At 36.2% G+C, this 22,573-nt stretch overlaps 2 protein-coding genes across 6 annotated transcripts in view; both read right to left on the bottom strand.

The window, feature by feature from the left end:
* Positions 1 to 4,130, bottom strand: part of LOC105157173 (calmodulin-binding protein 60 A-like) — a 5,761-nt gene extending 1,631 nt beyond the window's left edge. Inside the window, exons 1-7 of one of the 3 annotated variants that reach the window (XM_011073495.2) lie at positions 3,970 to 4,130; positions 3,501 to 3,588; positions 3,107 to 3,159; positions 2,444 to 2,931; positions 1,869 to 2,029; positions 1,049 to 1,252; positions 360 to 950 (exon numbers count right to left, since the gene is read on the bottom strand). In XM_011073495.2, the coding sequence (XP_011071797.1) occupies positions 363 to 950; positions 1,049 to 1,252; positions 1,869 to 2,029; positions 2,444 to 2,931; positions 3,107 to 3,159; positions 3,501 to 3,588; positions 3,970 to 4,064 (1,677 nt within the window). In that variant the 5' untranslated portion in view covers positions 4,065 to 4,130 and the 3' untranslated portion in view covers positions 360 to 362. Of the gene's footprint in view, positions 1 to 8; positions 951 to 1,048; positions 1,253 to 1,868; positions 2,030 to 2,443; positions 2,932 to 3,106; positions 3,176 to 3,500; positions 3,589 to 3,969 lie in introns of those variants that run through there. The other 2 variants (XM_020692705.1, XM_020692704.1) reach the window with 2 other exon arrangements.
* On the bottom strand, positions 9,518 to 16,644 carry LOC105157394 (calmodulin-binding protein 60 A-like). 3 transcript variants are annotated; one of them, XR_002286784.1, is made up of 8 exons: positions 16,312 to 16,644; positions 16,025 to 16,117; positions 15,034 to 15,242; positions 14,472 to 14,962; positions 13,846 to 14,006; positions 13,569 to 13,763; positions 12,785 to 13,467; positions 9,518 to 11,055 (listed from the first exon to the last, which is right to left on the bottom strand). XR_002286784.1 is itself a non-coding variant. In XM_020692700.1 (7 exons), the coding sequence occupies exons 2-7, from the start codon at positions 16,106 to 16,108 to the stop codon at positions 12,886 to 12,888; spliced, it is 1,722 nt and encodes a 573-aa protein (XP_020548359.1). In that variant the 5' UTR covers positions 16,109 to 16,117; positions 16,312 to 16,644; the 3' UTR covers positions 11,081 to 12,885. The 3 variants fall into 3 exon arrangements, 2 of the variants coding, with proteins under 2 accessions (XP_020548359.1, XP_020548360.1); XM_020692700.1 differs by lacking the exon at positions 9,518 to 11,055 and having other exon boundaries at positions 11,081 to 13,467; XM_020692701.1 differs by lacking the exon at positions 9,518 to 11,055 and having other exon boundaries at positions 13,312 to 13,467; positions 13,606 to 13,763.

Here is a 22,573-nt window from a genome sequence, read left to right as displayed (position 1 = left end):
GAAATTTTTTGTATATGTATGTATGTACACACACACACACAGAGTTCCATTTTCAGTCCACTGCAACTGTCTCAGAATCATTTCCATATACCAGAAACATATATATGAGTAACTACATAAATTTAGAAGGAAGAAAATGCAACTTTTACCAAGATCTGCAAATTTAAGGTCTAGGGAACCAACTGTAATAAGAAACTAAAGACAAGAATGTATAAATTTGACTGCACTGACTGGATGGACATTTAAGTCTTATATGATGCAAGTTTGATGTTCTCTGTGCTTCTTAGGTAACTTCTGGTGCAACAGCAAAAGGACATAAGAAAATAAGAACCCATGTTAAACCATTCTGCATGCAGAACCTGTTAAATTCTGCGCCGTTTCTGAACATGAACACCTCCCAAAGCCATAACTCTCTTTCTCGCTCGAAACATCCAAAGCATAATAGCCATAACTAAGTGGATGCTGCCAGCATTACTTTGTTGACGAGAATGTGATTCAGCCCTGAGGGACTCGGAGGAGTTGTTCCTCTCAGGAAAAATTAGAGACATTAGATTCTCATTGTCTCCAAAATTTTCTAAAAGACAATTAAGATCACAAAACGAGGAAGTTGGGCTCTGGTTGGGGACACCCAAATAGGGGTCATGTAGTTGTCCCATGGTTGTTGATCCAAGAGAGCCAAAATGATGGTTAGTGTTTGGATTACCATATGGTCTGACAGATGGACTAATGCTCTGAGATGAGGTACCTGGCTCGGTGGGATCATACCCGTTAGTGCTTTTAGAGATGGTGAGATGCTGGTCATGGAGACCATCCTCGATGGAGGAGTGTGAGGCTGCACCGATGTAACTTGATCTATGTGGAAATTGGTGCAGAAGGGCTGTTTCATCGTTAAAGTAAGTTATATCCTGCCGATTTTCAAATGCGGACAGTAGTAGGTTGTGTGCACAATCCTATCAGAAGACAATTATTGCTTGGTTAAAAGAAGAACACGAGAAGTTAGGGGATTCATCCTAAGAAGAGGAACATAATTCATTCTTGAAAAACAAACCTTTTCATTTTCAGATAGAAGATTATTTGGAATATAGTGCGAGTCATGGATTACCACCCCCTTTAGTCCTCCAACAACGTCAAAAGCCACGCCCATTTTCAGTTCCGAGGAAGGATAGTATAAGTATATCCTTTTGTCATCAATATTGCAGGTCCGAGCATGATCCAGTGTCGCCTTCAAGATCTCAGCACCAACACCGACTATCTGTAGACATCTTACAAGAATTTGCATTTCATACTATTGAGGTATTAAAAAGAAGGATTGAGATGAAGCTAATTTAGTTAAACAGTCCAAACTTCGAGTCCCGTAAATTTCATTTTATGGTAGAAATACTAACGAGTCACCCTCTAACTGCAATTTGAACACAAGAATTTATTGAAGCTCATAAAATGGACAGGGAATATAACTAAACATCAGTAAGCTTCAATCAACTTTATCCATGTCCATTACTTTAGATCACGAGAGGTGGCCTTTCGTGGAGTAGGCATAAAATCCTACTTCTCAAACTGATTAAGAATATATATACTGCTCAAATGTTCAAATGTACAGATTTAATCATGTCAAATTAGTAAAACATGAGCCACATAGAGCCATGTTATGGGATAAATTTCATTTTGCACCAAATAACCAAGTTGACTGCTTGCTTCTACAAAACAAACTGAAAGTTACAAGCAAGTTTGAGAAGTTTAATGTTCAATGAGAAACAAACATAAGCAAATAAAGCGTGGTTTTGCTCATCATATGGAATGAAGGAAGCTAAAGTTGATCGCAACAATCCTGAAAATGTATAACTAGAGGAGGATAAGGCAATGCTTATTACATTTTGGAGCCTCTCGGGATGGATAGAGTGCAAAAACAGAAAATCTTGGACAGTCAAAACCTTGTTCTTGTTCAACCGCCGACATCGGGCGCCATCTTTCCCGATGTTATCCAATCTCCAAACAGGATCCAAAAGCGATGGAGGGTAGTGTTTCTCATACACTGCAAACAGAAAACAACAGTTACATGGTAGTTTCGTTACACTCTGAGTACCTGAAATGTTAATCAAACAACCTTGAGTTTTTGATGATCTACCTTCTTCATCGGATATTATTCATCTCCGGACGGGACTATCTATCAAAACCAGAAGCACTACGGTAGTACAGACCATGACAGGAGAAGATTAAGACCTAATACTTCAAGGTTCTCTGAGCATATTACTACTATAACAGGCAGAGATCCTCACCAAATGCAAATAACTAAAGATTTAAATCTTTTTGCATGAAGTATTACATTAACCACATAATAGCTCTAAAGCATAGTTGATGCTGCATCGCTATTTCATGTACCAACCACAGATATGCTTCGCTTGAAAGATGGAGAGTAAGGAAGAAAATGCATCGAAGAACTACTTACACTTGCTGCGGCTATCTGAGACCATAAATGACTCTGTCCATGCTGCTTGAACTTTAATAGCACCAAAATTCTCCACAATTCTTGCCCCCAGCCGGCACTTGCAGCTCTTCATCCATCTTGAATCATGTCCCAGCTTGACATTACATAAAATGCCGACACCTTCCTTAAGATATATATAGTTACTTTTTGGAAAGTGAGGCTTCTTCTTATCACTTTCCCTAATAATCCTATCGTTAAAATTTTCAAGACTCAAGTTCTGTTCATTATCATTGTCACCAGCCTCAAGAACTACTATCTCCACCTTGGCAGAAGATTCAGGCCCACAGTCAACGACCTGCCCGGTTATCTTGTCAACAAGACCCACTCTCATTGGGGTACCTCCTTTTCCTTCAATTGCCTTGCCGGTAAGAACTGGACCAGACACTTCATCTAAGAACGTAAGATGTAAACTTCTTTCCTTTGACATGGCCATCTCATTTGCATGGCTCCTGAATAAGGCATAGAAGAATGCATTAGCAGAATTCTGACAACCGCACATGTGCATTGTAGATACGTTTGTATCTATTTATAGAGTTTCACATTTTGTTACTCCTTTGTACTTATGTCAGACACTTTCTCATTGTAATAGGAAGGAAAATGAAGAACCATATACAAAATTCTCACCGCTTTCCACCAATCAAAAACTTCTCTTGAGCTGATTGAATTTCCTCTTTTACCTAAAAAAAGAATGTACTGAGGATATATAAACCAATAGCCCACAAGAATTTCGGGACTCAGTGGTCAACCCAACATCTAGAGACAGAAATATAAGAACACGTATCTATAGAAGATCTCCACAACAATTTAGGATTTCAAGAAAGCTAATCTTCAAGTTCAACAGTCACAATTTTCATTATACTCATGCGGAGCTTAATTATTGGCATATTTGCATGCTTCCTCGCATATTGACATATACGTAGTCACATGCTAACCTATCAACATCTATGCATATATATTCATATGAATGAAGCTTCATACATCCGTACACGAAGAATCAAATCCTTAAAAAGGCACTCACAACTTTACGAATCAAATCCTCCACAAGCGGCACAATCACTCGCTTAACAGTCCGGATCACCGTCACCTCAATTTCCTTTCTCATCATCCTTCAAAAATGGGAAAAGGAAATTCAGAGCCATATCAAGATTAAGAATCAACAAAAGGGAAAAAAAAGTTTAAAGTGATTCCAGCTACAATTCAGAGTAAATGAGCACAACCCGTTTCAGTTCTCAACTAAACATTCCAAATCAAGCTAAACAACAAAAACACACCTCAAATTTAAACCAAGACAACAAAGAGCAAAAATTGATCACCAAAAGTAAAAATCAAGATCAAGAAGCAATAAATGAGCAAATAAGCACAACCCATTTCAGTTCTGAACTTCACAATCCAAATTCAGCTAAGAAAATCACATTTCAACAAATCATAAAAGACTCCCCAAAAAGAGAACTTTTATCCATCTACTCCCAGTTCCAACATTGACTTACTCCCTTAAAGCTACAACAAGCTGCCCATCATCTGAACTGCTGGCTTGTTCTGATCCACCATTATTGACACCCTCCATCTGCATATTAACCTCCATTTTCCCCCGCCCAGCCCACAAATCTTTTGAAGAATATTCAACCTACAAATGCTCACATTTGTCTAGGGAGAGTCATCATTGGTATATATAGAGATATCTGAGGATAGTGGGTCCAGGAAAAAGCGTGTTGGTGGAAAAAAGGATGCGTAGTTAGACACTGATACACACCCCAACACTGACATTGTTGAGTAGAACATATTGTCCAATTATACCCTGAAAATTGGTTAAAGGTTAAGGGCAGTTACGGAGTTGCCATGTCGAGATTCTTGACAAATATAGTCAAGATTTAGTACAAGGTTCATCTGGATTTAGCGGTCTTGAATTTTTTGAACTTTTTGAATCTTTGTACTAATCCTTTGGTATATATAGGCCATTACCTATAGTTTCACTGTATAAATTATTTTTGTTTTTCACATAATTATAAGAATTATCACTGACAGTCGAAATATATGAGTAGTTTATGTAATGATATTGATATTTTTGGGCGATGTATGAATAATTTTTCAAAAAAAAAAATAATTTGTACAAATAATATTGATATTTTTGATAAATGTATGAGTAATTATTCAAAAGTAAAAATAATTTGTATAAATAAAATATAAGTTAGAAAAATAATATAATTATTTCTAATTCTTTTGTTCTCTCTCTCCCTTGAGCGACTTTTTTCTAGTGATTTTCAAGTCTTTTTGCTTTGAAATGTTAGGTTTGAGCATGTGATTTTATAAGTCACACAAATTTGAATGTATGTTTATTTTAATAGTAGATTAGTATTTTATTTTTTTATTTGAACAATTAATTGATTTGAATTATTAATGTATAAAATTAATTTTTAAATTTGAAAATATATCGAATGGCATAATGGATAGCATGATATTATAAAAAAAGGGAAGAAAGAAGGAATGAATGTTGGGTTTGAATGTGTGAATTTACAAATGACTTCTTATCCTATTTGCAAAATCATCCCCATTTTTATAATTGAGTTCAATTCAAACCCTTTCTATGAATTTCAGCATTATTTCTTGCATCAAATAATGTGGATTTTCTGAATTATCTTTCTAAAAGTTTTACATTTTTTACATAAATTATATTTGGTTTCTCATTTTTAAATTTTCATTGCAAATTAGTCCCTTGTACATAATTTTGCATAGGAAAAATTAACATTTTTGTCAAAATATTTTGAATGGAAAAGAAAATTTATTTAATTTTGTCTAAATATATATCCAATTTTGTAACATATTTATTTAAAAAATAATTTAGTCTTCCCACATGTTTGCATATTATTTTTTTGACGTGTATTTTCAAGATTAGCAGGTGTTTGCTGAGCAAGTCTCTTCAGAATCGATGTCCTCCTCGGCAGACAACCAGGCAGATGATTTTGTATTCGTGCAAAATTTACTGAATTTTATTACTTCAAGTAAATATATTCACACAAGAACAATGAGCACGAAGCAGAATATTAATACCATAAAATTCAATAAATCTTCCATGCATGCAAAATCATCCGCATGGTTGCTCAAGAGGACATCGATTCTCAAAAGAACAAATTTCTCTCCTCGCGGTTCTCAGCAAGTCAGACCAAAAGCATTTTTACAGGTGCTTGGCCATTTTTTTTAAGACAAGAACCATTGTCACAAACGACAGGTCTACCTAGATTTGTAAAATTTTATAAACCATTTCATTTTGATAATTCTTTTATTTTTCTTGCATTATTAAAATAATTTATCTCCTCTCCCTAACGAGACGCCTTTCAAGACAAATCCATGAGGCTTATACGAAGTCAGAGCGGATAATACCTTATGCAACGGAACACAAATTGAATTACAAAACCACATCAGTATACCTGATAACTTATGTGATTTAATAACTTGAAAGCCTCGTTAATCGGTAAAAAAAATCAAAATCAATAAACAACAATCAATGATTAAAATACCAAAAAAATAAACAAGAAGACTCAAATCTTAGGCATAAACTAGAGATAGAGATACCCCTTTTTAATCACAAATTAATGACTTTATTCTATATAATTTCTCTTATAAGTTAATTAATCAAATTGGTATTTGAAAAATCGATCCCAGCATTAAAATGTTGACAATTTCAAACAAAAACTGCCACCTCACACTTCATTTGTAGACTATTTTTAATTATTTAAGTGCAAATTAAATTAAGTAAAAAAATTTAACATAACTTAAAGACTTAAACACATTAAGAGTCAATGACATGTTTTTGTGGGCGTGTCCCCGCGATTTTTGGCCTCCAAAAATTGATGTCCCGCCGCGTTGATCTGATCAACTATTGACACTACGATTAAAGACTAGCCATGATTATATGGGTAAATTTATATTTTGTCATTGGAATGATGTCTATTTTTATTTTTTGGTATTTAGATTATTTTTTGTGTTAATTTGTCATTTTATTTTTGCGAAAAATTTGCGTTTTATCATATATAATCATGTTTTTGTTGAATTTTTTATCGGAAACACATCACATTCTGTACATATGTGAAAAATATAGCATAGCCCTCAAATATCACACGTGCGCTGTATGTGACATTTTTTTGACAAAAAACTTGGTGGAAAATAGTTGTAAATGATAAAATGCAAAATTTCGTAAAGTTGTGATGGTAAGTTGACACGAAAAAAGATTTATATGCCAAAGTGTAAAAATGATCATAGTTCGGATGGCGAAATGGAAATAATCCTAATTATATTTACGTTCCCTGATCTATAACTTATTTATACAAATTATTTCTATTTTTTTGGATATTTTAGGAAACTATTTTTTGAATTAAAACATAGTAATATTTTTTTTTACCTATTACTATATTTTTTAATAAATTGACAAAACTACCCTTATACAGTAAAACCTCTATAAATTAATAAACTTTCTAAAATAATAAAATTTTCGGTCCTGACTTGGGTCTTTGTAAAAAATCATCAAATTCGATAAGATAATAAGATAATAATTTTTTGAAAAATCTTTTATAAATACTAGGTCCCATTAAAACTCTTAATTAATAATTCATGAATATTACAATTATAAATATTATAGTAATTTGCTAAAATATGAAATCTGTAATGCTTTACGCATTTGATCATTCATGGATGATGTTGCGGTGTCTTTTAGATGAGAAAATATGATTGGGTGTTATGAATTATTTTATTTTCAAATTGAGATTTATATAGTATATGTTTCATTCATCATGCATGAATATATTTAATTGGCTTTAATAGTTATTTAAGTGCAATGAATTAATGTAAACGTGTATATTTAAGTAATTTCAATAAATTGATACATGCGTCTATGAATATAACAGTTAATTGTATACAATGAAGTGATATTATACATAAATGTATTTACAAAGAATTGATTGATGCATGAATATAATCAATGAAACATATATGAATTCATTTATTTTCAATACATATATACTAAATTTGCTGAATTTAAAAAGTATCTTTTTTAATTAATAAAATATTAATTTATCAATAAATTAATATCTTTCTAAATTAATAAAATTTTATGGTCCCAAAGTTATTAATTTATATAAGTTTTAGTGTATAAAAAAAAAATTTTCAAATTAGTTTCTCTCTAACTCCCTTCCCCCCACCCTTTCCCTCTTCCCACTATAAATGATGCATAATAGATTTTAATAATTATTTTATAATTTTAAATGTAGAATTTAGGCACATACACAGGGTGCAGATGGTACTGTGTTTTAAAAAATTAGCTAAAAACTCATTTTTATTTTAAAAATAGGTTAAAACGCTCATTTGTTTCGTAAAATTCAGCTCAATTGTTCATTTTCGTCAAATCCAACTAACGATGTTAAATTTATTTTTTTATAAAATAACAGTTATATCCTTACTTGCTTAAAATTATTTCTTATTTTAATGACCGTTGGATCTTCTTTAATCAAATATCGATCGTTTAATTTAATCAATTAATCTCAACTGTTAGATTTTAAGAAAGTAAAAGATCTAGATCAATAAATTATTTAACTTATATTATATATAAATAATTTAACATTAAAAAGATATATTATTATTATATATTTAAAAAAAAAACTAACTACCCCACCCCAGAGTCCCGCTGTCCCCCCACCCCACCACCATCTCTGTCGCGGAGGGCCGAATTCTTAAAATCGTCATATCTCCGTAAATACTTTACCAAAATGAGTGAGGTCGGTCTTGTTAGAATCATTTTGAAAAGACGAGTTTGATGGTGGTGGTTCGAGACTGAGATTCGACCGAACGACAAAAAATTGATGGAAAACATGTTCGATGACCGTGGCTTGAGCCCAGACTCTCCAATTGACGAAAACTCAAATTGAATGTATAAAAATGTCCGTCTTGAAGAGAGGATTCGAATGGTACTATTGACCGTCGGAAACTCATCCGGTGGAAAAGGGGCGAAAGCCGTTCCATTTTTTCTTTTTTTTAATTAATTTTAATTATATCAATTGAAATATATTTTAGTTAACTAAGAAGATTTTAAATAATTATAATAATTAAATATTTTAACTAATTAAGAATAATTATAATAATAATTATTGCAGTTAATTTTTTAAGGATTTTTATTATTCCGTAAAAGTTTTTATTAATAAGAACTAGTGATAAAAAGTTGTCATTAAAAACAATTAGTGACATATGTACAATGACGAACTAATAATACTAAATAATTATTATCATCGATATTGTGCTGTCTCTATAGATATGCCACTAATTATCTATAATGACAATTTTACGCACTAATAATTATATAGAATGAAAGTTATCATCATTTAATTCATATATTTATCGATAATTGTAAAATTGTCACTCGATATTTTGTAGTAGTGTAATAAATTAGTTATAAATGATAAGTATATAAAAATAGAGTAAGAAAATGACAATCATAGTGTTATAATTTAGAGAATTTCAATCATGAGTGCTATTACTCGGGAGGCGGAAGCAGCTCCTGACAGATGATTACTTGTACAACAAAAGACGTACTTTAGCAATTAATCAACGACTTTGACTGACAACATGCACGTGACCGTGGACTTTTTGGCCGCTGACCCCACCCTCCTTTGAAATTAATTAAAAAATAAAAAATCGACGCGTCAAAAGTTAAAATGATTAATTTATCTATACGATTTATTAAGTGGGAGAAAATTAGATTAATTTAATTTTATTGGAAAAATAAATATTGACTAAAATACGTTCAAACATATTTATTTTTACATAAAATGACCATATTTTTAGTATTTTCTGTAAATAATATTATACTCACGCATATAAGATTTGGTGTAATTATATGTAAAAATTTTTACGATTTGAAACATTGAAAGCTTATATAACTTTGAAATATACTGATATGGTATGCGCCCGCGTACCGTAATTATGTCATCTGTGGGGATAATACCATACGCTATGTTTAGACTAGTCTTTGTTTGAGGGGTTGAAGATGCTGGACGGTACTGACTCCCGTCGCACATCGATAGCAAATGAGAGAGTTGTGCAGCTTACAAGCTTCGGAGTCTCTTTTCTTAACAATTTCGATTTTGATTCGGTTCGATCAGTAAATCAAATTGTGCACATCCCTAGCCGAGAGCAAACGTTTGATTGCTAGGGGCAGATCATATACCATAACCATATGTGATGCTAGCAATTTTCATCAACGTTCTTCTGATTTCCATCATCTTGATATTGAGAAAGTGTAAATGGAATTTCAATGTATGATAACAAAAAATGAAAGCAGAACAAGTGCAAATTATACATAGACAAGTGAGAAAACACAAGATCAGTTCCAGGGTGTAGTATCTGCTCCCAGTGTTTCTTCATTCTGCAGTTCTCTATGTGATGGCTCGTCGACGAACTTTCTGCTTTTTTCGGTTATGATTACGTTCGACAAACACCCCTTTTCTGACTGAGAGCCATCTTCATACACGCAACAGTTTTCTCCATATTTTTGGTGGCTTAGATTCAGCAAATGCATCGGCAGCTGCAGCCGTCTGTTTGTCAGCATTTGGCTTGTTTACAGGGCCGTTAACCGGCCGGTTGAAATTATCGTTTTGGTGGAGGAATTCATCAAAATCTGAGAACATGGTTTCTTGATTGAGAGTCGAGTGAGGGAGCGGAGTACCATAAATAGTCTCCACATCATGCAGTACTGAAGGAGCAGAAATCTTCTTCGCCAGTTTTTCTAGTTGAGTTCGTTGCTGAGGTTGTGCTCTGGAACAAGAAGTTCAATCTGCTGCTGGATCCTCTGATCATTTCATAGCCCCACGAGGATAATGAGGCTTGAGTGGATTCAGAAGGTCCATAAATGTATTTAAACCAGTGAAGTATTGCAGAAGAGAACTCTCATCATCATTTTGATCTTATGATGTCTGAACTTGACGTTGTCTAGGACAGCTACACCTCTTTGAAGCTTTAGGCATACACTTCCTGCCAGAAAAAGGCTCCAGAAGAATCAGCTTTTCCATTAAGAACAACTTTTTCCACATCAGCTGAGGCTTCTGGCCTGGTATCCACGACGCTTTCTCTGGCATCAACTAGGGCCACTTCAATACAAGCGTTCCCGTCAGGATCAGTATAGAGATTTTGTGCCTGAACTAAAGCCTCAAGCTTTCTGCGAGCTGAACTACAATTTCCATCTTCAAAAATCCTTTACAGAAGAATACATCAAGCATTTTTTTAGTCACATTTACCTCTTTAGTCTTTGTTGAGAAATTAACGCTAATGATCATAAGAATAAAGGACACAAGGACAATCCGCTCCAGCATCTGTCATTTTTCTGGTATATGAGCCACTCTTGCAAAATGCCTTGTCTTTGTCAATTTCCATTTCTCTTCTACTCTCTTTGTTGTCAGATTCGGTCCGTCTATTCTGGCCTCCATTAACGTCAGTTCCTCATTTATTCTAGTCTCTGTCAGCTTCAGTTCTTCTATTCTTGTATTTGTCGATCTTACTTCTTACACCATCCTATTTCCCGACTTCACTTGTTCCACCTGTAAGCAATCACCCAAAGGAAAATTTCACGGAGAGACAGAAATACAAAGACGTGGATTATACTATGTTGATATTTCTACATAGATCGAAGAAGAAAAAACTAACTCAATCACAGAAATAGTAGTAGTTATAAGTTCAACGTAGATGTAGAAAAAGGAAACACTAGATGCTAATAAGAGCTGCAATACAGCAAAAAACACATCATGAAACACGGCTGTGCATGGATAAAGCAAAGACTTCTATGTTCCTGAATTACATTAAGGACAACATTTTCAATGGTGAGTTTGTTGTCGTATAGTTTCCAACTAAGAAGGCTACGGCTCTTTGCTGGTGTTCATGAATCTGATCTCAATCTGACAAAAGCCCAGCAGATTCCAACTTTTGCTAATCATTGTATAGGACCTTAGTAAGGTATATCAGCCAGCTCACCTCAGGACAAGATTCTTGAACTTTCTGTCAAGAATCTTGAAAAGGGTGTAGCAAAAATTGTGAAGGGTGTTCATTTCTGAGTAGTGCATTCAAATCTATGCCTAGGAATACACAGATATATTCCGCTACTTTTTTGCAGACCATCTTTCCTATGGTCTATGTGGGTGCAAGAAGAGAGTCTGAAAAAGGGATGTCGAGGAAAGACAGCATTGACTTCACAACATCTTTGTTGGACTTTAACTTGTCTGTGTTCCTTATGTCAAACAAGAAACAATTAAAAAAATATTTGTTAATAGCAGTTTTTTGCTTCTGTCAACGACTCAACTGTTCATTTTTAATACTGCAATTCTTTCGTTATTCCCAGCTTTCTGTGAACAGAGGAAAGTGCAACAACATTTTCGGACGTGGGCCCTTCTAACCGGATAATAAGGTGGAAATAACACTGTAATCTTTGAACTACATAAAAATAAATTGTTCATGAGGCTCTATACTCGATGATGATCTAATGGTTATGTTTCCTAGAAATACCTAGGATCCTGCCTGAATTTCACATAGATTCATAGGGTGTTAGCCCACAAAAGAAAGGGCCATGGCCACCCCATCATCAAATGAAAAGACAACAGGTGATTACTGGAGAACAGGTAAAGAAAAATGATGGCATGGGATGCTTCATCGATGCTGGCTATATGATAAATTCTGAGCACATGATTGAGGGAATTAATGCTTCAAGGATTGGTCGAAGGTCATGCACACTGTTTGATGACTAAAAGAGACAGAAACAATCAAGAGATTCAAATTCAACTATTTTTAAAGGAAGCATATGTGTTCAACTAGCATACGAGCTATTGATAAACTTCCACTTGATGAAGAACAAGAATATCTTATCCCAACACAGTAACGACAATTGCTAGGTGTATCATTCCGTCCATCCATAGAATGTATATTTAGAAGAATAGCTTCCAGCATTAATGCCCAGATTCCATATGAAAAAATGGTAAGCAGAATACATGAACTTTAATGTGTAAGATAATTCTAAACTTCCAGTGTGTAGCTGTAAAAGAAAGAAAGGAAATCTGCAACAGCATAGACTAAATATGTAGAACTCGTAAGAACCGAATGCAGACTATCTCGGTTGTCCTGTAGAGTCTTGGTATAGTTCACATATTAGTTCATAACATAAACAGACATTTGCATAAAATATTATATGAGATTTATCAAACTGAAGAATCAGCAGTCTTATACAACAATTGAAAATGAACCAGAGGAAGTCCAAAATATACATAAAGAAGAGAAACGCACATAAATGTCGAGTTCTGTCAAGCAACTTTGTCGGTTCCTGTAATCAGTATATCACCAAATCAATGATGTTGGACTTCCAACGCACATGGGTTGTCCTGTGGTTAATAAAGTTTCTGCTTCTTACGGTTATGGATACCTGCCATAGATATGCTTTTTCTGATTGAGAACCATCTTGATACACAGAACAATTTTCTCCACCTGTTCGGTGGATTTCTGATGTGAGTATCATCAAATGCAACAGCAGTTTCAGCAACTTGTTCAGCACGGTTTGGCTCATTTACGGGGCTGTTAACCTGCCAGTTGGAATCGTCGTTTTGGTGGAAGAATTCATCCAAATCTGATAACATGGTTTCTGGATAGAAAGGCAACTGAGGACTAAGTTGCACGGGAGCATCAAAAATAGTCTCCACATCATCAGTACTGAAGGAGCAGAAATCTTCTGCACCAGTTTTTCTAGTCGAGTTCGTTGCTGAGGTTATGCTCTGGAACAAGAAGTTCGATCTACTGCTGGACCCTCTGATCATTTCACAACCACCATGATGACGATGAGGCTTGAGTGAATTCAGAGGGTCCATAAATGTACTTAAACCAGTGAAGTATTGCAGAAGAGAGTTTTCATCGTCAAAGGACATTACATCTCGCCAGTGTTTATAAGCAGATGCTAACAACTCTTCAGCATCAAGCTGTCATAGAAAAGATTCAATTTTGATTTGTTTTGAACAATTTCTTAAGTAGGTGAAAGCAACGGAAAGAACAAAAGAGAAGAAGTGTAACTGAAGCATGCCTTGTGGTTGTCAGACAACAAAGTAGTAGGAACATACTGGGTTTTCAAGTACAGTCCTGAAACCTCTCCAAGAACACTGAAAACAACGCCGATGTTCAGCTGATGATTGATGTAACAATACATCCTCTTGCTATTTTGGCATGCTCGAGCATTTTTCACTGTGGTATCCCACTTCTTTCCCCTTACGTTAACAATCTGTAGTTAACCAACAAATAGTTGCTTTCAGACTTTATACAGTTCCTCAAAACATTATATAATGAAGAGTAAAAAACATTACACGTTTGAGCCCTTCAGGATTTATCAGGAGTTGAATTAGGAAATCCTCCACGGTGTATATGTTCTTTTCTTGGAGACGTTTCTCAATCTCACCACCTCTGCCTATATTAATCAGTCGGGATACTTCATCGGACAGAGATGGAGTCTTGTGCTTCCTGTAATCTGAAGATCAAAAACCAAGAGTTCACAAGTTTTTCGTTTATCCCTTTAGTAGCTCTACATCTTTATGCTTTCATACGTGCCAGACAGGTGCAGGACACTTTTCTATCATCAGCTCATATCTTTATCATAATCGCAAAAGGTTTATGGAATATCCAGAAAACTTTTTTAGCAAAAAAAGTTTAAGGTCACTTGTCCTCTGATGCACAAATGAAGTTGAAAACTAAAAATACATGGAATGGAGATTGATAAAAATTATATAACCTCTACTTCAGCAATCACAACGAAATCCCAGCTGCCATTAGTTTACCAAGAATTTGAGATAATCACATAATCATATATATACATACATGTGTCTGTTGGTGTGCGTATTGATGAAAATTCCAGTTGTTATATATATATATATATATATATATATAAATATCGATTTAATAAGGAAATGATGGATCAAACAGAGAGAGGGCTTACATTTCTTGCGGTAACCCTCGACAGTAAAAGATTCTGTCTCTGCTTCTTTTACATGAACCCCATCAAAGATCTTATCAACAACTCTGGCTCCTAATCTGAATAATGGTGGCTTCATTTTGATCGTATGATTTCTGAACTTAACATTGTTTAGGACAGCAACACCTCTTTGTAGCTTTAGGCACACATTTCCTGCCAGAAAAGGCTTCTTTCCTTCCATTTCTTGGACAATCTTATCCTTGAATTCTCCAACTGTTGAATCATCCGCTCTCCAAGAATCAGCTTTTCCATTAAGAACAACAATTTCCACGTCCACCGAGGCTTCTGGATCAGTATCCACGACATTTCCCTTGGCATCAATGAGGGCCACTTCAATAAAAGTGTTCCCATCTCCTTTTATTTCCTCACCTGTCAAGATTGGTTGAGAAATTTTGTGCCTGAACTCTAGCCTCAAGTTTCTCTGAGCTGAAGTACAGTTCCCAGCTTCAAAAATTCTGTACATGAGAATAAAAAGTTGTTAATGAAAAAAAGGTTGATTTGAAGAAGTATTTTTCACCACATTCACCTCTTGAGTCTTGCGAAATGCCTTGTCTTTGTCATTTTCCATTTCTCTTCCACCCTCTTCTTTATCAGATTTAGTTCATCTATTCTTGCCTCCGTTAACCTCAGTTCCTCATCAGTTCTGGTCTTTGTCTGCTGCAGTTCTTGTACTCTTGTATTTGTTGATCTCATTTCTTCTTCCACCATTCTATTTCCAGACTTCACTTGCTCCTCCTGTAAGGAATCAGACAAAAGAAAAGGTCATGCAGATTAGTGAAACTACGGATATTCAACTGCTACTATTGTTTTTCTGGACCAAGTTCAAGATACAAGCAGGTACATTTTCTATGGTCAAACTTTTCAACCAACTCAAACTAAAATTCAACAGAGAGAGACACAGAGATATGATGACAGCGACCATCCCGTGTTAATATTTTTATATAGATTCAAGAAGATAAAACACTCAATGAAAAAATCTTAGTACGTGCTATATATTCGATCTAAATTTAGAAACTAAGAAACAAACATTTCATGAAACATGGTTGTGCAAGGATAAAAGATGATTTATCAACATCGATCAATGTTCATAGATTATTTTAAGGACAACATTTTCAATGGTGAGATTGGCGGTCATATATGTGTCCAACTAAGAAGGCTACTGCTTTTAGCCATTGTTCAGGAATTTGACTATAGTGGGAACCAAGACGTTCAGCTTCGTACAACATATAGATTAAGTTAAAGGATTCTCAATGGCAACAGAACCTTGAAAATTCCAGATCCGACCGATCGTTTCTTGGTTAAGAATTTTTGCCAAGAATCAACTGCAGTAATCATCAAACAGTCTGAGGGGGATATTAAAACACAAATGTACATCTGCTCTTTACATACAACCATTAGATAGACGCAAGGACGCACACAAATACACATTTAAGTCAACAATTTCATAGAGCTGAAGGTGAAACTATAGTTCTTGCAACAAAAAAATGCGAGTATTTAACATGGGTGAATATACTCACGATTCTATCTATCAAATCATTGATGGTTAGCTCGTTGACAGCAGCAAATTGCAGGGAAACTGGACATTGCTCCCTCAAGTTCATCTTCAGTTACTGATATTTTGACATAAAAAACCAAAGGAAAGCAAACAGATATAATCAGCAAAGTGTGGAAGGGCCTAAAATACAAAAAAGAAACCATTTCGAGTAACAATATTCTCAAACTGACAAAAGCCCATGAAATTCCAACTTCTGCTGATCATTGTATGGTGCCTTTAGCAAAATCTAGGGTATATTAGACAGCTTACCCCAGGACAAGATTCTTGAACTTTCTGTTTGAGAATCTTGAAAAGGGTATGTCTAAAATTGTAAAGGGTTTTAATCTCTGTAGTACATTCAAATCTATGCCTGGGAATATATAGATATATTCCGCTGCTTTCTTACAGGACCATCTTTCCTATGGTCTCTGTGGGTGCAAGAAAAGGAGTAATGGGATGTAGAGGAAAGACAGCACCGACTTCACACAACATCTTTGTTTGACTTCAAAATTCCGTACGTTAAGGGGAAAAAAAATGATTCTTTGGATTTAAGATTTTTTCTGTTAATGGCAGTTATTTGCTTCTCTCAACGACTCTACTGTCATTTTTAATAATGCAATTCCTTCTTTATTCCCAGCTTTTTTATGTGAAGAGAGGAAAGTTCAACACCATTTTCAGACATGGCCCCTTCTTAGCAGATGCAAAAGGTGGAATGACGCTGCACAGAATCTTTGAACTACACAAAAATGATTGTTTATGTGGTTCTATATTCAAAGATGATGTAATGGTTATGTTTCCTAGAAATACCTAGGATCCTGCCTGAATTCCACATAGATTCATAGTGTGTAAGCCCAAAAGAAGAAAGAGCCAAGGACCACCCAATTATCACATGAAAAGACCTTACATACTTCAGATTATTGCATGACAGACAAAGAAAAATGGTGGAAGTTTCCTTGTTTTTGACAAAAGACAGCTGAGGAAACTGATGGGATGCTTCGTTGACGCCGGCTATATCATAGATTCTAATCACATGATTGTGGAAATCAATACTTCAAGGGCGTGTTTACCCAAATGGATTCGCAATCTGGCCGCGAGATTGATTTGGGATTTGTACTGGAATTGTCTATTACTGGATAATGAAATGGTGCGTTTACTACACATGACAATATTGCGAAGATATCCTACTAAAAGTGTTTACTAGTAGTGATTTCACACACATACTTCGTAATAAATTTACTTTTTTGTCCCCATCAACAGACAGAAATTACTTGTTCATGTAATCCATTCTTCATTTCTCTCTCCCCCTTTTCCCTTGCGTCCGACTTGTAGACGTTTTTTGGCAAAACACGCTATTCCGGCCGAAATCCTCCGAACGAGCACAGCAACCTCCATATTTTGGGTAAGTTCATCGTCACCCCCATATCTTCCGCGTCCTGGTACGCATTTTTTGTATCGCGTGAAATGTATCGATGATTTCGTATTTTGTTGTTCTAGGGTTTCTCAAGTGACCGATCCTATTGTGCAGGAGGCTAATCTGGTACGTTCCTAAACGCTTCCGCACACAATAGTTTGAGGTTAACAATTTCTGTCAAAGCAGCTTGTACCCCCGTCTTCAAGTTCTTTATGCTTCTTTCCGTCTTCTGTTCTCATTCGGAATAAGTTTTCCCCTTTATATTTGTTAAAATTTACTGCTACAATTTCGCATACCTTACTTTCGAGCTGTCGTTGCATTGAAAATTCTACATTTTAATTGCCTACATCGTCTTATTTTTTCCCGTATTACAACTGGTTAAGGTGTAACGTCATACATCTAGTTCAATTTCTCTATTGCTTGTAGTTGAAGTGACTGTAAGTAGTTAACGAATTTGATTATTGCCGTGAATGTCATCTCGCCAAATCTGTGAATAATATGTGTTACTATTACGTTAATGTTATAGTAATATTCAGTTCCTTCTACCATCCCTTCTGATCCTTACATTTTGCTTTTATAGGACAACATACATGGAGACCCCTGCTTCAAAACACGATTACAGTAGTAACGAATCCGATGCTAGAACCGGTAGTAGGCACCGTTCCTCTGCCACAAATGACCAACTTCTTCGTTTTTGCTATTGTGGTAAGGATGCGCTCGTACGCACTTCATGGACCTCCCATAATCCGGATAGAAGGTTTCGCGGGTGCCCGGGCAATGAGGTTTGTTAATCAATAAATTCAGTATTTAAACTGTGGCAAAACTTGTTACGTGGATAATTCGTCTACGCTTTAGACCATACACACTTACTCTCGCTACAATCGTATTTCTTCTTATGATGAATTGGAAAATACACGACGTGACATATTGTTCTTATCTGGCAGGGACAATACTGCGGTACATTCCAATGGGTTGACCCCCCAATGTGCCGCAGGTCTAAGGAGATTATTCCTGGACTGTTGAACATGATTTCCGAATATGAAAGTCAGATTAAAAGTTTAAATGAACTTCTACATGCAGAGGAGATGCGTCGTACTACATTAAGAAATTATTTATATGTCGTGATATTTGTGTGGTTGATGACTACTTGTATTGTCTTTTTTGTCTAACCTTGCTTAAATCGACGTAGTGTGTATTTTTCGTATGTTAATGTCAGTAGGCATCTACCCTTTCGTTGACGCACTGTTGATTGTCCCATGCGCAAATCTGACAATGTAAGTTCTCCTAACCCGGCCAGTTGTAAGTTTGTTTACCGATTTCCGTTTGTACTGTGCATCCTCTAAAATGAATACCATAGCGTTAGTACACTCATTCATTAGTGTATTGTGACACGCTTATGTTTACCGTTCTTCATATAAGTTTTGTGTTATGGCTATATTCTATATTGCATTACTGGAATTGCCACTGAAAAATGGCCCACAATGATTTAAGGTGAGAGCGACATGACATTACCCTCCTTCCTAATAAAAGTAGCAGCATATTAACTTTCCTGATCAACCCTTCCATTCACTCTATCCGGATTTAATGTCTTTACATTCATTACTTCTCCAACTGCCCATCCTCCAACTACTTCGCTTTAGATACATAACTTTTTACATTGATTGTGGACCTGAGGTGGGTCTTCAATTTGATGCTGTTTTAAGAAATTGGCGGCGGGGCTCCCTTATTTCATTGACAAGATATGCATTTACCACTAAGGTGTAATACATCTGCTGATTGTGACGGAATTTTGTGTTAATTTAAGCCACCTACCCTTATTGAATGCAATAGGTATATTGCATTTCAAAGTATATGGACCTACTAAGAGTCATCAATACATGTACAGTCTTCGCATTTTATTGGCCACCGCATCAAATCACGATGCATAACTTTGCAGTATAAATGTGAGCTTTTTGCTGAACCCAGTTCATCAAACTATCAGAAAGTTCCTTTTTTGCTCAAACAACTTCAGCTTTTATGCCCAAACATCTTGTATTTCCCAACTCTATTTAATGATGTGGCCGGATGGATTCTACTATCAACGGTACATGTTTTATTGTACCAAGTGTACCAAAGATATGGAAAAAACTTTTGTCAGTAGATTGTTGTATCATGCCAAGAAAGGACGATTTCACCCTGATCGTGAGAACAAGTTCGCAATAACTGATGCGTTGGAAGAGGTGCAAAAATGTCACGGAGGCAAGATTGATTTCGGCTGGGGTAAATATGTCCTTAACTTCCTCCGCGAGAGGCATGAGGTGTTTGGGAAGCTGATTGCCCGTCGGGATGTAATCCATAACACTAGGCTTCGATTCGTAACTGCAGCCGACGCAACGTGGAAGGAATTCTGCAAGGTGATTTGTGGATTTTAATGTTTGTCTATTGTGGTCTTATATTACTCTATTACATACAAGTGTGGGCAATTTTACCACTGTCTTTGATGATACATTTCCGTGTCCGTTGCAGGAATCTCGCATAGGCAAATGTTATATGAATGCGTACGAAGACATGTGGGCTGAGTTATGTAAGCTGTTCGCTCAACCTGTTGACTCTGATACTGTCTCTGTCGGCGATGAAGATGCACAAGACACTAAAGAAAATGAGTCCACCAAACAGCCTGCTCATGATGGCGATGCCGAAGCAATCGATTCTCCGGGCGGTCCACTTACAGACCCGTGTCCTTACGGGTATATCTCAGATAGTCCGACCTCGAGCTCTTCCCTTTGGAATTTCATGGACGATTTCTACGGTTGTGAGGATGATGCCGATTCCATGCAGCCACTCCCTGGAGTGCCTATGCCTGCACAGAAATCCATAAGTAAGTGTTGTGACAGCCCAGTTGCTGCAAAGACTCCATCACAAGCCAGTTCCTCGGCATCAAACCGCACTCCGGTAAAGAAGGAAGATTGAGGCAGTAGATGTTGGTTCGATGCTAGGTGTCATGTCGTCAAAGGTGGTTTTCAAAGTTTGTAGGAAGATGGTCGGCTACAATGTTTTTCTCAGATGCGGACGTTATGATGCAATATATTATGTTGTATCGGACTATATATATATATGTAGATATTTTTTTCTTATCATGTACTACAAAAATGCGGAATTTTGTCGGGCATATTGTTGTATGTTGCAGCACAACCAGCATGAAATGCATGTTAATGTACTTTCCTTTTTTAGTAGGCCTATAGTGCATTAATGCGTATCAGGGTACGAATGTCTGTTCACGACAGTTGCAGGTCCTTTTGTATTTTCGTATATGATTGCATGGGTTGTATACGTTCTTTGGACCACTTGCAACTGTTATTCCCGGCAGGCGTACTGTAGTTTATGTAATGAATGAAGTAAAGTAAGTAGTGTCGTATTTGCCACCTATTGTCGCTTCATTTCATTTTCTTTATCTTATTGTTTTTCACAATATTGAGTTATTTGTTTGTCGAAAATTTTTTTGTTTAATGCCTCAAACCCAAACAGAATTCTTAACTGGGTGTTTTACCTCTTGAACTTCAATCGACATTTACAAGGCTAATCCGTGCCAGTGGCTTTGTAAATGCCCGGACATGAAAGTGCAGAGCGTCTTTTCATCTTAAGTGTGCATTAACCAGAAATATGTTGAGCCAAACGCCACATAATCCGCTCCTTTCCCAAGCATGTTGCATTAATGAGGGCGGGCAAATGATGGAAAGATGCAGAGTCTGACATCAATTGGAAAATATAAAGCGTTTGAAGTCCGCCTGTATATAAATGGACTTCTTGGTCCCAGACTGTGAAATAATCTCAAAACTCTACTCACAAACCCTAGTCTTCGTCTTTACCCGGCTCACCACTGCACATCGTCGAAATGCCTCGGAGGAAATTTCCAATGGGTCAGTCGCGCTATTTCTACACTCCTACCTGGACGAAGAAGGTGGACGCTGCATTCTGTACCTTCCTCCACGTCCATGCCATAATGGGCAATCCTCAGACGAACCCACGACATCCGATGAACCCTGCGTTCTTAAACGCCTGTGATGCCCTCAATGACTACGCCAAGCGGAACTGGTCCTACGGTTTCTTCCTATCCAGACTGCACATTTTAGGGCTGAGGTACGATACTTTCTCTCTTCTACTGAAGGAACCTAATATAAAGTGGAACCAAAATTCCAACCGGATGTCTGGCAGCGGAGAAGATTGGCGCAGAATCATACGGGTATGTTTTTCCTAATAAATTTGTTCATATGTTTCACAGACCTCTTTGCATTTGCACGCTCAGATGAATGTTGTTTTCAGGTGCATCCCTTCGCTAAGGCGTATTACTATTTCGGGGAGCCGAAATGGGAGCAGCTTCAGGAGATATTCGGTGGTGAACACAATGTGCAGGACACCAATACGAGCAAGGATGTGGGAGACTTCAGTCTGGATGGGTCCATTAACTCAGATGTGCAGTTCTTGGGTTGGAAACAGGATGAGGAGCCAGAGGTGATTGATCTCGTCACTACCGAAGATGAAAACTGATGGTGCATTTTGGGTCGTTGGGAAGAAGGAGAATCTGCCAAAAAAAATCGCATCGACGCAGGACCAACAATATGATGCTTTCCTTTTTCTTTTTGTCTTTTTTTGTTAAAAACTGTTTTGGGCTGTAGTAATCGAATGATGAATGGATGTTGGTTATGATTAGGTTAACGTTTTCATGCCATACTCTGCATTCTAATACCTTCTATATCCCTTAACCTCCGCGACAGTTTGTCTATTACCACTTAGAACAACGGAGTAAATGAGTAATTATGCTTAATTTATGATAACATAAACCGATTGAAATTATTTAACACAGTTAATAATGTACTCATACTGCAATGCGACTAACAAACTCCAAATGTACTTTGCATTATGTCCTTCGTTTTCTTTTTTTCCAACATATCTGTAACCCGCATGAAAACGAACAGCTGAGTTGGCGCATGAGGGCTATATTTAAATTTTTCACATATCACACAAGCCAACACTTACACTCCATTAATGCGTAATAAATGTCCAAACAATCCGCTCCTTTCCGAGAACACGCTTGCACTGCATTTGAATCGACATTAGTGAATTACGAACGTGCGGCGTGTCCCT

Source organism: Sesamum indicum, linkage group LG3, assembly GCF_000512975.1.
Source record: "Sesamum indicum cultivar Zhongzhi No. 13 linkage group LG3, S_indicum_v1.0, whole genome shotgun sequence".
Lineage (NCBI taxonomy): Eukaryota > Viridiplantae > Streptophyta > Magnoliopsida > Lamiales > Pedaliaceae > Sesamum > Sesamum indicum.
This window is presented reverse-complemented; position numbering and strand designations above follow the sequence as displayed.